Genomic DNA, 15870 nt, shown 5'->3' on the forward strand with positions numbered 1-15870 from the left:
ATCTGACGGTTTGTCATAATTATTAATCTACCTGATTCTCCGCGATTACCTTAGAGGGTTTTAATGAAATATTTGGTTCTTATCATCATGCCAATGTTTGTGTTATTTTGAAAATATGACTTAATCATCTTTATAGTTTAATCTCTGTATTATTCTGTTTTCCTTGCTATTTGATGTTGTTCCTTCACTGTGTCCTAATCCTTCAAAGAAGGAACGTCTGTTGCACAATCTTGATGTGGTTCTGGCTTTAAAGTTCTACTTACAAGCAACTAAAGATTTCCGTCAAACATCTTCATTGTTTGTTGTTTATTCTGGTAAGCAGAGAGGTCAGAAGGCTACGGCTACCTCTCTTTCCTTTTGGCTGAAAAGCATCATCCGTTTGGCCTATGAGACTGCTGGACAGCAGCCTCCTGAAAGAATAACTGCTCATTCTACTAGAGCTGTGGCTTCCACATGGCTTTTAAAAATGAGGTTTCTCTTGAACAGATTTGTAATGCGGTGACTTGGTCTTCGCTTCATACTTTTTCCAAATTTTACAAATTTGATACTTTTGCTTCTTCGGAGGCTATTTTTGGGAGAAAGGTTCTACAAGCAGTGGTGCCTTCCATTTAAGGTCCCTGTCTTGTCCCTCCCTTCATCCGTGTCCTAAAGCTTTGGTATTGGTATCCCACAAGTAAGGATGAATCCGTGGACTCGATACATCTTGCAAGAGAAAACGTAATTTATGCTTACCTGATAAATTTATTTCTCTTGTGATGTATCGAGTCCACGGCCCGCCCTGTTTATTAAGACAGGCATATATATTTTTATTTTTAAACTTTCAGTCACCACTGCACCCTATAGTTTCTCCTTTTTCTTCCTAGCCTTCGGTCGAATGACTGGGGGGTGAAGCTAAGGGGGGGAGCTATATAGGCAGCTCTGCTGTGGGTGCTCTCTCTGCCACTTCCTGTAGGGGAGGAGAATATCCCACAAGTAAGGATGAATCCGTGGACTCGATACATCACAAGAGAAATAAATTTATCAGGTAAGCATAAATTATGTTTTTGTGTATTCCGCTCTAAAAGCTTTAAAGGGACCTGAAACCCCAAATTTTAAATTTTAATCAACTTTCTAATTTTTTGTTTTCTTGTTATACTTTGTTGAAAAACAGAAAGTTAGGTTCAGGAGTGTGCACGTGTCTGTCGTACTATATGGCAGCTGTTTTGCAACAATGCTATACATTACAAAGAGCACTAGATGGCAGCACTATTTCCTGTCATGTAGTTCTCCAGACTTGTGCACGCTACCTATCTAGATATCTCTTCAAAAATGTGATAATAGAAGTATATTGGAAATATTTTTAAAATTGTATACTCCTTTCTGAGTCACAAAAGAAAAAAATTGGGGTTTCATGTCCCTTAATAGGGACACTGAACCCAATTTGTTTCTCTCATGATTTAGGTAGATTATGCAATTTTAAGCAACTTTCTAATTTACTCCTATTATCAATTTTCTTCATTCTCTTGGTAACTTTATTTGAAATAGCAGGAATGTAAGCTTACGAGCCAACCCATCTTTGGTTCAGCACCTGTATAGTGCTTGCTGATTGTTGGCTACCTTTTTCAAATAAAGATATTAAGAAAACGAAGAAAAATTTATAATAGGAGTAAATTAGAAAGTTGCTTAAAATTGCATGCTCTATCTGAATCATGAAAGAAAAAAGTTGTGTTCAGTGTCCCTTTAAGTATTCTGATGTATTCAATAATATTTAAATGCAATCTTCCTCCTTTAGGGCTCAGTTTATTCTCCAAATATCTAAATGCTGTAAAACCCTTCCTTTGATTATATGTTGGTTTTAGGATATTAAATTAAGTATTTGACCATAACTTTGACATTGATTAAAATTGTTTTAGTGCTCTCTTAATTTTCTGCTTGTTGCAAGTAATACAAATTATAACTTTCTTAAATGTGACCATGTTATATAAGTGATTAAATAGACAATCTTAGTACCTGCTTTCACTTAGCAATAACCCCCCCCCCCCCCCTGATTTAGTACAGATATTTACATGAGCCGAACCTTTAATTTATCACTGTTCTTGAACATTAACTTCAGTAAATCCCTGAGAAGTGATCATCGTTATTACTATCACTAGGTTAATTACCTTGTTTTTCAGGTCATAATTAAAATGTTGCTATTATAATAATTTGAGATAGTCTAACGTTTTAAGCGCAACACAATCCTAATTTATTTTAGTTGTAATCAGAGGTAATTGATCAATTATATTTTTATTAGATAGTCGAGACCATTGACTGTTGTAGAATACATTTCTGCCTTCTTCTATAGCTGATGAAACCATTTCTCAGACACCACATTAAAACAACATTGGCCCCTGAGAGCTATGTTATGTTTTCAGTACTTGTTCACCTGTCTTTATAAATGCATTTTTCTACAGAAAAAAATTACATTAAAATAATGATTTCCTTATTTATGTTAAAGCTGTTTTACAATAGCTATTGGAAATGGGACGGCATGCAGAGAAACAGAAAGATATTTTGCTGATCTAATTCAAAGAAGATTTTTTGCACCTCTTGATGTTGCATATTGGTAAGAAATCTTTTATATCTTTATTTCATTTAGAAAACAGAATGTAATATAAAGGGACATAAGTGTTAAAGGAAAATGTGGGTTTCATGTCCCTTTTACTATGTGTATAACACCAGCAATGGGAACTAACTGAGCAAATCTGGTAAGCCTATAAGAAGACGCAAATCTATACAGCCACCAATCACCCGCTAGTAGTGCATTGCTGCTCCTGAACCTAAGTCTTTCAAAATGGCATGTTCTATCTGATCCATGGAGGTTTAATTATGGATTTCATGTCCTTTTAATATTAGATTATTTTTCCTTGACTTAAATCATTGGTTAAAGGGACAGTCTAGTCAAAGTTAAACTTTTATGATTCAGATAGGGCATGTAATTTTAAACCACCAATTTACTTTTATCATCAAATTTGCTTTATTCTCATGGTATTCTTAGTTGAAAGCTAAACCTAGGTAGGCTCATATGCTAATTTCTAAGCCCTTGCAGGCAGTCTCTTATCTCAGGTCATTTGACAGTTGTTCACAGCTAGAGGGTGTTAGTTTATGTGTGCCATATAGATAACATTGTGCTTACTCACGTGGAGTTACTTATGAGAGGGCACTGACTGTCTAAAATGCAAGTCTGTCAAAAGAACTGAAATAAGGGGGCAGTTTGCAGATGCTTAGATACAAGATAGTTACAGAGGTAATAAGTGTATTAATATCACAGTGTTGGTTATGCAAAACTGGGGAATCAGTAATAAAGGGATTATCTATCTTTTTAAACAATACAAATTCTGGAGTAGACTGTTCCTTTAACTGTGGTGCTTAGTGGGTGGTAAATATTCTTTAGACTTATAATTTGTTTTTCTTGAATGTATTTTTTTAAATTTATTTTTATTATTATTGCTTTAACCTTGCATATATAAAAAAGGGAACTTGTGAGAGTTTTTAAAAATGTATTTATTTACCCTATGCTAGAGATTATTTAATCACAAGTAGAGTGCACTTTTTATGTGCCTCAGTATCTCTTTTCTTCCTCTAGTTTCCCTTTCTTTCAGGATCCATTTTTCGGAATACTCAGTAATTAAATTTTAAGGATATACATTTGTATTTTTACTAAAAACAAACTCGACATAATTTTTTTTTCAAGTCTCTAATATATATATATATATATATATATATATATATATAAATATTAGTATATTAGTATGAATTTTACCACTGTACTGTTATTTTCCCAAATTATGTCACCATTTCAGACACCACGTACAAAGCAGAAGCGTACGGGTAACTGTATGTGCTCTGATGAGTCACAGCAAAACTGCACAGGGGACATGACATATGTAGGAATAAAACTGCAGAATGACGGAAATCTACATGACATTTTTTTTAAAAGTATAGTCTATTTGTAGTATTTGTGTGGTTCTTGGTATTAAAAAGTAAAATGCATATACCTTGAAAAATGTAAAGTTGTATAAAAATATTGCAGTCACTACTAATACTCCTATTAAGTGTTAAACTTCATACAGCTATAATATGCATCAATGCTGTGCTCTTGAAGACATTTCCAGATTAACCCATTCACTACTGGGACTTTCAGAGAAGAACTTGCCCAAAAAACTGGAGAATTTTTAGCATTTTTGCTATCACTCAATTTAAACATAAATAGAGCCTTGTTTTTTATATACCTGTCAAAACTATATATATTAACTTTTTCACAAACTTTTGTTATCTCCCTGAAATGTTTTGCATACCGCTTGTGCAGTCATGGCACAAATGATTGTAAAAGCAGACATATATGGCTTTGCCATTGATTTTTGGTAATTAGAATGCAGCTAACTGCAGCTGTGCACCACACTTCTATTATTCCCAGCAGTGGAGGGGTTAATCAGGTAACTTGTAACGTTAATTTTAGATTACCCCCCCCCCACCCCCTGAAGTGGCTACTACTGAGGTGTGCACACGCCGAACAAGACGCTGCCTTGGATACCGTGGAGCTGGTAAGCGCCATAGATCTTTATGCTTGTGGATGTATTACCCTCCCATCCCCTGATCCCTACTTGATGCCTCCCGAACAGCTTTCTTCCTTCCCTCACCCCCCACTGGTCACCACCATCTAAAGTACTGGCATACAGTCTGCCAGTCATCCCACCTCCCTGATCCCCCCCCAAATAGCTCTCTAACCTCCCCCTCCGACTGCTTGTGGCCATCTTTAGTACTGGCAGCTGTCTGCCAGTATAATGTTTTGTTTTTTATTTTTTTATTTTCTTATTTATTTTTCTTAATTTTCTGTATTGTAGTGGTCGCCCCCCCCCCCCCCCCCCCATGGTGATCTTTTGTCTATGGACCCCCACCCCATATTTTTTCTGTAGTGTAGCTCCCCATCCCTCCCTCTCCCTATATTTTTTTGAAATGCAGTGTAGGACCATCCAACTCCCTCACCTTTTCTCCTCCCTCCCCATTCTGCTGCTGAACCACCCACTCGCCTCCCAGTTTCCCTCCCGCCTGCACCAGCAGATCATCGTTACAGACGGTGACACACACAGTGTCACAGTCTGTAGCAGTCAGGCATTTTCATTCATATGGACACTGAGCACCGATCACGCTCTGGTTCCATACGCAGGCAGATGCCTAGAACTCAGGAACTCCAGCTCTCTGTTGTAACTTTACTGCCAAGACTGCTGGAGCTTCCTGCAGCTCCGACGTGTGTATATATATATATATATATATATATATATATATACACGTCATGCAGTACAATATGCAAAGTACCACATGACGTATATGTACGCTGTTTTGGCCCTAAATTCAAATAGAGCATATAAGATTAAGCAATTTTCCAATTTACTTCTATTATCAAATTTGCTTCATTCCCTTGGTATTCTTTGTTGAAAAAGCAACAATACAGTCCTGGGAGCTAGTTAAACACATCAAGTGAGTTAGTGATAAAAGGCATATATGTGCAGTCACCAATGAGCAGTTAGCTTCCAGTAGTGCATTGTTGCTCCTGAGCCTGCCTAGGTGTGCTTTTCAACAAAGGATACCAGGAGAATGAGGCAAATTCTTTAATGGAAATAAATTGTAAAGTTATTTAAAATGGCATGCTCTCTCTGAACCATTGAAAGTGTAATTTTGACTTTACTGTCCAAGTAGTCTTGCCTAACATTAGGCAAACAAAATATAGTGGCGCTTACCAGCTTCTTCGGATGTGTGTAGAAGGCAGCGTCTCTTCAGTGAAAGCACCGGTCTCCAAGCCCTTCCCCTTAGTCCTGGGAGCCCAAACAGACAGCGCTTACGTCAAAGCGCAAAAACTCCTGCACAGCAACAAACACTTCGGGCATCACTAGTTGAAGTGGAGATACAAACTTGCGAGGTCACGCTGATAGTATAAAAAGTAACTTTCTTTCATGTAATTAGCAAGAGTCCATGAGCTAGTGACGTATGGGATATACATTCCTACCAGGAGGGGCAAAGTTTCCCAAACCTTAAAATGCCTATAAATACACCCCTCACCACACCCACAATTCAGTTTTACAAACTTTGCCTCCTATGGAGGTGGTGAAGTAAGTTTGTGCTAGATTCTACGTTGATATGCGCTCCGCAGCAGGTTGGAGCCCGGTTTTCCTCTCAGCGTGCAGTGAATGTCAGAGGGATGTGAGGAGAGTATTGCCTATTTGAATGCAATGATCTCCTTCTACGGGGTCTATTTCATAGGTTCTCTGTTATCGGTCATAGAGATTCATCTCTTACCTCCCTTTTCAGATCGACGATATACTCTTATATATATATATATATATACCATTACCTCTGCTGATTTTCGTTTCAGTACTGGTTTGGCTTTCTACAACATGTAGATGAGTGTCCTGGGGTAAGTAAGTAAGCTTATTTTCTGTGACACTCTAAGCTATGGTTAGGCACTTTTTTATAAAGTTCTAAATATATGTATTCAAACATTTATTTGCCTTGACTCAGGATGTTCAACATTCCTTATTTTCAGACAGTCAGTTTCATACTTGGGATAAATGCATTTGTTTCAATCATTTTTTCTTACCTTAAAAAATTTGACTTTTTCCCTGTGGGCTGTTAGGCTCGCGGGGGCTGAAAATGCTTCATTTTATTGCGTCATTCTTGGCGCGGACTTTTTTGGCGCAAAAATGTTTTTCTGTTTCCTGCGTCATACGTGTCGCCGGAAGTTGCGTCATTTTTTGACGTTTTTTTGCGTCAAAAGTGTCGGCGTTCTGGATGTGGCGTCATTTTTGGCGCCAAAAGCATTTAGGCGCCAAATAATGTGGGCGTCTTTTTTGGCGCTAAAAAATATGGGCGTCTTTTTTGTCTCCACATTATTTAAGTCTCATTATTTATTGCTTCTGGTTGCTAGAAGCTTGTTCACTGGCATTTTTTTCCCATTCCTGAAACTGTCATTTAAGGAATTTGATCAATTTTGCTTTATATGTTGTTTTTTCTTTTACATATTGCAAGATGTTCCACGTTGCAACTGAGTCAGAAGATACTTCAGGAAAATCGCTGCCCAGTGCTGGAGCTACCAAGCTAAGTGTATCTGCTATAAACTTTTGGTATCTGTTTCTCCAGCTGTTGTTTGTATTGCATGTCATGAAAAACTTATTAATGCAGATAAAATTTCCTTTAGTACTGTTACATTACCTGTTGCTGTTCCGTCAACATCTAATTTTCAGAGTGTTCCTGATAATATAAGAGATTTTATTTTTTAAATCCATTTAGAAGGCTATGTCTGTTATTTCTCCTTCTAGTATACATAAAAGTCTTTTAAAACTTCTCTTTTTTGCAGATGAATTTTTAAATGAACATCATCATTCTGATACTGATAATGGTTCTTCTGGTTCAGAGGTTTCTGTCTCAGAGATTGATGCTGATAAATCTTTGTATTTGTTCAAGATGGAATTTATTCGTTCTTTACTTAAAGAAGTATTAATTGCATTAGAAATAGAGGATTCTGGTCCTCTTGATACTAAATCTAAACGTTTAAATAAGGTTTTTAAATCTCCTGTAGTTATTCCAGAAGTGTTTTCTCTCCCTGATGCTATTTCTGAAGTAATTTCCAGGGAATGGAATAATTTGGGTAATTCTTTTACTCCTTCTAAACGTTTAAGCAATTATATCCTGTGCCATCTGACAGATTAGAGTTTTGGGACAAAATCTCTAAGGTTAATGGGGCTGTCTCTACTCCTGCTAAACGTACTACTATTCCTATGGCAGATAGTACTTCATTTAAGCATCCTTTAGATAGGAAAATTGAATCCTTTCTAAGAAAAGCTTACTTATGTTCAGGTAATCTTCTTAGACCTGCTATATTTTTAGCGGATGTTGCTGCAGCTTCAACTTTTTGGTTAGAAGCTTTAGCGCAACAAGTAACAGATCATAATTTTATAGCATTATTATTATTCTATAACATGCTAATAATTTTATTTGTGATACCATCTTTTGATATCATTAGAGTTGATGTCAGGTATATGTCTCTAGCTATTTTAGCTAGAAAAGCTTTATGGCTTAAAACTTGGAATGCTGATATGTCTTCTAAGTCAACTTTGCTTTCCCTTTCTTTCCAGGGTAATAAATTATTCGATTTTCAGTTGGATTCTATTATCTCAACTGTTACTGGAGGGAAGGGAACTTTTTTACCAAAGGATAAAAAATCTAAGGTAAATTTAGGTCTAATAATCATTTTCGTTCCTTTCCTCACAACAAGGAACAAAAGCCTGGTCCTTCATCCTCAGGAGCGGTATCAGTTTGGAAACCTTTTCCAGTTTGGAATATATCCAAGCCTTATAGAAACCTATAGGCAGCTCCTAAATACCCATGAAGGTGCGGCCCTCATTCCAGCTCAGCTGGTATGGGGCAGTTTGTTTTCTTCAAGGAAATTTGGATCAATTCCGTTCACAATCTCTGGTTTCAGAACATTGTTTCAGAAAGGTACAGAATTGGCTTCAAGTTAAGGCCTCCTGCAAAGAGATTTTTTTTTTTCTTTCCCGTGTCCCAGTAAACACAGCAAAGGCTCAGCATTTCTGAAATGTGTTTCAGATCTAGAGTTGGCTGGAGTAATTATGCCAGTTCCAGTTCTGGAACAGGGGCTGGGGTTTTATTCTATCTCTTCATTGTACCAAAGAAGGTCAATTCCTTCAGACCAGTTCCGGATCTATCTATATTGAATCGTTATGTAAGGATACCAACATTCAAGATGGTAACTGTAGGACTATCCTGCCTTTTGTTTAGCAAGGGCATTATATGTCTACAATAGATTTACAGGATGTATATCTGCATATTCCGATTCATCCAGATCACTTTTAGTTTCTGAGATTCTCTTTTTAGACAAGCATTACCAGTTTTGTGGCTCTACCGTTTGGCCTAGCGTCAGCTCCAAGAATTTTTTTCAAAGGTTCTCGGTGCCCTTCTGTCTGTAATCAGAGAACAGGGTTTTGGTATTTCCTTATTTGGACGATATCTTGGTACTTGCTCAGTCTTCACATTTTCGCAGAATCTCATACGAATCGACTTGTGTTGTTTCTTCAAGATCATGGTTGGAGGATCAATTTACCATTCAGTTCATTGTTTCCTCAGACAAGGGTAACCTTTTTAGGTTTCCAGATAGATTCAGTGTCTATGACTCTGTCCTTGTCAGATAAGAGAAATTTAACATTGATATCAGCTTGTCAAAACCTTCAGTCACAATCATTCCCTTTGGTAGCCTTATGCATGGAAATTTTAGGTCTTAGGACTGCCGCATCGGATGCGATCTCCTTTGCTCGTTTTCACATGCGACCTCTTCAGCTCTGTATGCTGAACCAGTGGTGCAGGGATTACACAAAGATATCTCAATTAATATCTTTAAACCGATTATACGACACTCTATGACATGGTGGACAGTTCACCATCGTTTAGTTCAGGGGGCTTCTTTGTTCTTCCGACCTGGACTATAATCTCAACAGATGCAAGTCTTACAGGTTGGGGAGCTGTGTGGGGGTCTCTGACGGCACAAGGGGTTTGGGAATCTCAGGAGGTGAGATTACCGATCAATATTTTGAACTCCGTGCAATTTTCAGAGCTCTTCAGTCTTGGCCTCTTCTGAAGAGAGAGTTGTTCATTTGTTTTCAGATAGACAATGTCACAGCTGTGGCATACATCAATCATCAAGGAGGGACTCACAGTCCTCTGGCTATGAAAGAAGTATCTCGAATTTTGGTTTGGGCGGAATCCAGCTCCTGTCTAATCTCTGCGGTTCATATCCCAGGTATAGACAATTGGGAAGCGGATTATCTCAGTCGCCAAACGTTGCATCCGGGCGAATGGTCTCTTCACCCAGAGGTATTGCTTCAGATTGTTCAAATGTGGGAACTCCCAGAAATAGATCTGATGGCTTCTCATCTAAACAAAAAACTTCCCTGGTATCTGTCCAGATCCCGGGATCCTCGGGCGGAAGCAGTGGATACATTATCACTTCCTTGGAAGTATCATCCTGCCTATATCTTTCCGCCTCTAGTTCTTCTTCCAAGAGTATTCTCCAAGATTCTAAAGGAATGCTCGTTTGTCCTGCTGGTATGCGGATCTTGTCTGGATGGCCTCTTGCCAGCTGTGGACTCTTCCGTTAAGACCAGACTTTCTGTCGCAAGGTCCTTTTTTCCATCAGGATCTCAAATCCTTAAATTTTAAGGTATGGAGTTTGAACGCTTGATTCTTGGTCAAAGAAGGTTTCTCTGACTCTGTGATTAATACTATGTGACAGGCTCGTAAATCTGTATCTAGAGAGATATATTATAGAGTCTGGAAGACTTATATTTCTTAGTGTCTTTCTCATCATTTTTTCTTGGCATTCTTTTTGAATACCGAGAATTTTTCAGTTTCTTCAGGATGGTTTAGATAAAGGTTTGTCCGCAAGTTCCTTGAAAGGACAAATCTCTGCTCTTTCTGTTCTTTCATTGTTTTGTACAAGCTTTGGTTCGTATAAAACCTGTCATTAAGTCAATTTCTCCTCCTTGGAGTTTGAATTTGGTTCTGGGGGCTTTTCAAGCTCCTCCTTTTGAACCCATGCATTCTTTGGTCGTTATATTACTTTCTTGGAAAGTTTTGTTTCTTTTGGCCATCTCTTCTGCCAGAAGAGTCTCTGAATTATCTGCTCTTTCTTGTGAGTCTCCTTTTCTGATTTTTCATCAGGATAAGGCGGTGCTGCGAACTTCTTTTGAAATTGTGGTTCCTTCATTATGTCCTAATCCTATGAATTCTAAGGATAAATCATTGCATTCTTTGGATGCTGTTAGAGCTTTGTATTATTATGTTTAAGCTACTAAGTCTTTCCGAAAGACTTCTAGTCTATTTGTCATCTTTTCCGGTTCTAGAAAAGGCCAGAAAGCTTCTGCCATTTCTTTGGCATCTTGGTTGAAATCTTTATTTCATCATGCCTATGTCGAGTCGGGTAAAATTCTGCCTCGAAGGATTACAGTTCTTTCTACTAGGTCAGTTTCTACTTCCTGGGCGTTTAGGAATGAAGCTTCGATTGATCAGATTTGCAAAGCAGCAACTTGGTCCTCTTTGCATACTTTTTCTAAATTCTACCATTTTGATGTGTTTTCTTCTTCTGAAGCAGTTTTTGGTAGAAAAGTACTTCAGGCAGTGGTTTCAGTTTGAATCTTCTGCTTATGTTTTTCATTAAACTTTATTTTGGGTGTGGATTATTTTCAGCAGGAATTGGCTGTCTTTATTTTATCCCTCCCTCTCTAGTGACTCTTGTGTGGAAAGATCCACATCTTGGGTAGTCATTATCCCATACGTCACTAGCTCATGGACTCTTGCTAATTACATGAAAGAAAACATAATTTATGTAAGAACTTACCTGATAAATTCATTTCTTTCATATTAGCAAGAGTCCATGAGGCCCGCCCTTTTTTGTGGTGGTTATGATTTTTTTGTATAAAGCACAATTATTCCAATTCCTTATTTTATATGCTTTCGCACTTTTTTCTTATCACCCCACTTCTTGGCTATTCGTTAAACTGAATTGTGGGTGTGGTGAGGGGTGTATTTATAGGCATTTTAAGGTTTGGGAAACTTTGCCCCTCCTGGTAGGAATGTATATCCCATACGTCACTAGCTCATGGACTCTTGCTAATATGAAAGAAATGAATTTATCAGGTAAGTTCTTACATAAATTATGTTTTTATTGCTTAGCTAAAAACAAAGAGCCTGCGGCTCACAACAGCATTTCCGGAGTCACAGAAAAGGCATAAAATGCAGACATGTTTCGTGTAGATCTACCACACTTGTTCACTGCTAGCTAATGCTGAGACCTCTATTTAAAGAGACACATACATACTAATTAAAATCATACAACCAATTGGTTAACCTCTTCATGCCTTTTTTCTTTTAAGCAATAAAAGTTACTTTTTATACTATCAGCGTGACCTCGCAAGTTTGGATCTCCACTTCAACTAGTGATGCCCGGAAGTGTTTGTTGCTGTACTGGCCTAGCAGTACTTTGGATTCCTGGACAATCTCATAAAGTACACTTCCTTAGATAAAGTTTTGATTGAATTTCCTATTTGGGCATTTTTTTATTTCTGGATTACCAAATCTTTACCAAATCTTTAGAAGGCGTCCTAACCTTCAATCACAGTATCCAAAGTGTCTTTCTCTTGTAAGGTGTATCCAGTCCACGGATTCATCCTTTACTTGTGGGATATTCTCCTTCCTAACAGGAAGTGGCAAAGAGAGCACACAGCAGAGCTGTCCATATAGCTCCCCCTCTAGCTCCACCCCCCAGTCATTCTCTTTGCCAGCTCTAAGCAATAGAGTCCCTCTCGGGAGGGTAAAGTGAATGTGGTGTTAGAATTGTAGTTTTATTTTCTACAAGCAAAAGTTTGTTATTTTAAATGGTACCGGTTTGTACTATTTACTCTCTAGCAGGAAAGAGATGAAGATTTCTGCAGAGAGGATGATGATTTTAGCATGTTGTAACTAAAATCCACTGCTGTTCCCACACAGGACTGAGGAGTACCAGAAAACTTCAGTTGGGGGGAACGGTTTGCAGATTAGACTGCAATAAGGTATGTTCAGTCATTTATTCTAGACAAGACTGTGATAATGCTAGAAGAGACTGACAAGATCCCCATGAGGGAAGGGTAAGCTTTATTCAGAGACTAAGTATGGAATTACAAGCTTATATAACAGGGCTAATTTATGCTTGTTGACACTATTTTATGGCAAGTTGACACTTTTTTATGGCAAACGATTTTTACTAATAAATATCGTTTTTTGAGACACTTTGAAGGTCCCTTTGTTGTTTCTTTCAGGGGTTGTTACCCACATGGCTAATATTATAATTCTTGGGAGTTTTCTTTAGGCCTCCCAGCACCGGAGTAGGGTGGGAGGGGCCTAATTTTGCGCCTCAGATGCGCAGTTAGTTTGACTAGATCTTCAGGCTGTGTCATGTCAAGGACTCTCCTCCAAGGGGAAGGTTCCACATTTCTCGTCTGTCTACAGATCAGACAAAGAAAGAGGCGTTTTTATGCTGTGTAGAAGATCTACATAAAATGGGAGTGATCCACCCAGTTCCAATTGCAGAACAAGGACTGGGTTTTTACTCAAATCTGTTTGTGGTTCCCAAAAAAGAAGGAACTTTCAGACCAATCCTGGATCTCAAAATTCTAAACAGATTCCTCAGAGTCCCATCATTCAAGATGGAGACCATTCGGACAATCTTAAAAATGATCCAGGAAGGTCAATATATGACTTCCGTGGATCTAAAGGATGCGTATCTGCACATTCCTATCCACAAAGATCATCACCAGTTTCTCAGGTTCGCTTTTCTGGACAAGCATTATCAGTTTGTGGCTCTTCCCTTCGGGTTGGCCACTGCTCCCAGAATTTTTACAAAAGTGCTAGGGTCCCTCCTGGCGGTTCTAAGACCGCGGGGCATAGCAGTGGCGCCTTATCTAGACGACATCTTAATTCAGGCGCCGACTTTCCAAAGAACCAAGTCTCACACGGAAATTGTGTTAGCTTTTCTGAGGTCTCACGGGTGGAAGGTGAACATCAAAAAGAGTTCTCTCTCCCCCCTCACAAGAGTTCCCTTTCTAGGAACTTTGATAGACTCGGTAGAAATGAAATATTTCTGACGGAGGTCAGAAAGTCAAAACTCTTAACTACTTGCCGAGTCCTTCACTCCATTCCTCGGCCATCTGTTGCTTAGTGCATGGAGACAATCGGACTAATGGTAGCGGCAACGGACATAGTCCCTTTTGCTCGAATACACCTCAGGCCACTGCAACTATGCATGCTCAAACAGTGGAATGGGGATTATGCAGATTTGTCTCCTCAAATACAGTTGGACCAGGAGACCAGAGATTCTCTTCTCTGGTGGTTGTCTCAGGATCACCTGTCGCAGGAAATGTGTTTCCGCAGACCAGAGTAGATCATCGTAACGACCGACGCCAGCCTGTTGGGCTGGGGTGCAGTCTGGGACTCCCTGAAAGCTCAGGGCTTATGGTCTCGGGAAGAAGCTCTCCTCCCGATAAACATTCTGGAACTGAGGGCGATATTCAACGCTCTTCAGGCATGGCCTCAGCTAGCTGCGGCCAAATTCATCAGATTTCAGTCGGACAACATCACGACTGTAGCTTACATCAACCATCAAAGGGGGACGAGGAGTTCCCTAGCAATGATGGAAGTAACCAAAATAATCAGGTGGGCGGAGGACCACTCTTGCCACCTCTCAGCAATTCACATCCCAGGAGTTGACAACTGGGAGGCGGATTTTCTAAGTCGTCAGACTTTTCACCCGGGGGAGTGGGAACTCCACCCGGAGGTGTTTGCCCAACTGACCCAGCGATGGGGCACTCCGGAGTTGGATCTGATGGCGTCCCGTCAGAACTCCAAACTTCCTCTCTATGAGTCCAGGTCCCGGGATCCCCAGGCGGTGCTAATAGATGCTCTAGCAGCGCCTTGGTCCTTTAATCTGGCCTATGTTTTCCCACCGTTTCCTCTCCTCCCTCGTCTGGTCGCCAGAATCAAGCAGGAGAAGGCTTCGGTGATTCTGATAGCGCCTGCGTGGCCACGCAGGACTTGGTATGCAGACCTGGTGGACATGTCATCTGTCCCACCTTGGACTTTGCCAATGAGGCAGGACCTTCTAATACAAGGTCCTTTCAAGCATCCAAATCTAATTTCTCTGCGTCTGACTGCTTGGAGATTGAACGCTTAATTCTATCAAAGCGTGGTTTCTCTGAGTCGGTTATAGATACTCTGATTCAGTCTAGAAAGCCTGTCACCAGGAAAATCTACCATAAGATATGGCGAAAATATCTTTGTTGGTGTGAATCCAAGGGTTACTCATGGAGTAAGATTAGGATTCCTTGGATATTGTCCTTTCTCCAAGAAGGATTAGAGAAAGGATTGTCAGCTAGTTCTTTAAAAGGACAGATATCTGCTTTGTCTATCCTTTTACACAAACGTCTGGCAGAAGTACCAGACGTTCAAGCGCTTACTCAATGCTTTAGTCAGAATCAAGCCTGTTTATAGACCTGTGGCTCCGCCTTGGAGTCTAAATTTAGTCCTTTCAGTTCTTCAGGGGGTTCCGTTTGAACCCTTACATTCCATAGATATTAAGCTTTTATCTTGGAAAGTTTTGTTTTTGGTAGCTATCTCTTCTGCTCGCAGAGTTTCAGAGTTATCTGCCCTACAGTGTGATTCACCTTATCTGATTTTCCATGCAGATAAGGTAGTTTTTTTGCGTACCAAACCTGGTTTTCTTCCTAAGGTTGTGTCTAATAGGAATATTAACCAATAAATTGTTGTTCCTTCTCTGTGTCCGAATCCTTCTTCGAAGAAGGAACGTCTGTTACACAATCTTGATGTGGTTCGTGCCTTAAAGTTCTATTTACAGGCAACTAAGGATTTCAGACAAACATCTTCTCTGTTTGTTATCTATTCTGGTAAGAGGAGGGGTCAGAAAGCGACTGCTACCTCTCTTTCCTTTTGGCTCAAAAGCATCATCCGTTTGGCCTATGAGACTGCTGGACAGCAGCCTCCTGAAACAATTACTGCTCATTCTACCAGAGCAGTGGCTTCCACATGGGCTTTTAAACATGAGGCTTCTGTTGAACAGATTTGTAAGGCAGCGACTTGGTCTTCGCTGCATACTTTTTCCAAATTTTCCAAATTCAATACTTTTGCTTCTCCTTGGAGGCTATTTTTGGGAGAAAGGTTTTACAAGCAGTGGTGCCTTCCGTTTAAGGTACCTGTCTTGTTCCCTCCCTTCATCCGTGTCCTAAAGCTTTGGTATTG

At 39.4% G+C, this 15870-nt stretch overlaps 1 protein-coding gene across 1 annotated transcript in view; it reads left to right on the forward strand.

Annotated features, from left to right (window-relative positions):
- SRBD1 (S1 RNA binding domain 1) overlaps positions 1 to 15870 on the forward strand; it is an 823313-nt gene that overhangs the window by 326635 nt on the left and 480808 nt on the right. Inside the window, exon 15 of the mRNA XM_053712257.1 lies at positions 2477 to 2584. Within this exon, the coding sequence (XP_053568232.1) occupies positions 2477 to 2584 (108 nt within the window). The remainder of the gene's footprint in view (positions 1 to 2476; positions 2585 to 15870) is intronic.

Source organism: Bombina bombina, chromosome 4 (assembly GCF_027579735.1).
Source record: "Bombina bombina isolate aBomBom1 chromosome 4, aBomBom1.pri, whole genome shotgun sequence".
In the NCBI taxonomy this organism is placed as follows: domain Eukaryota; kingdom Metazoa; phylum Chordata; class Amphibia; order Anura; family Bombinatoridae; genus Bombina; species Bombina bombina.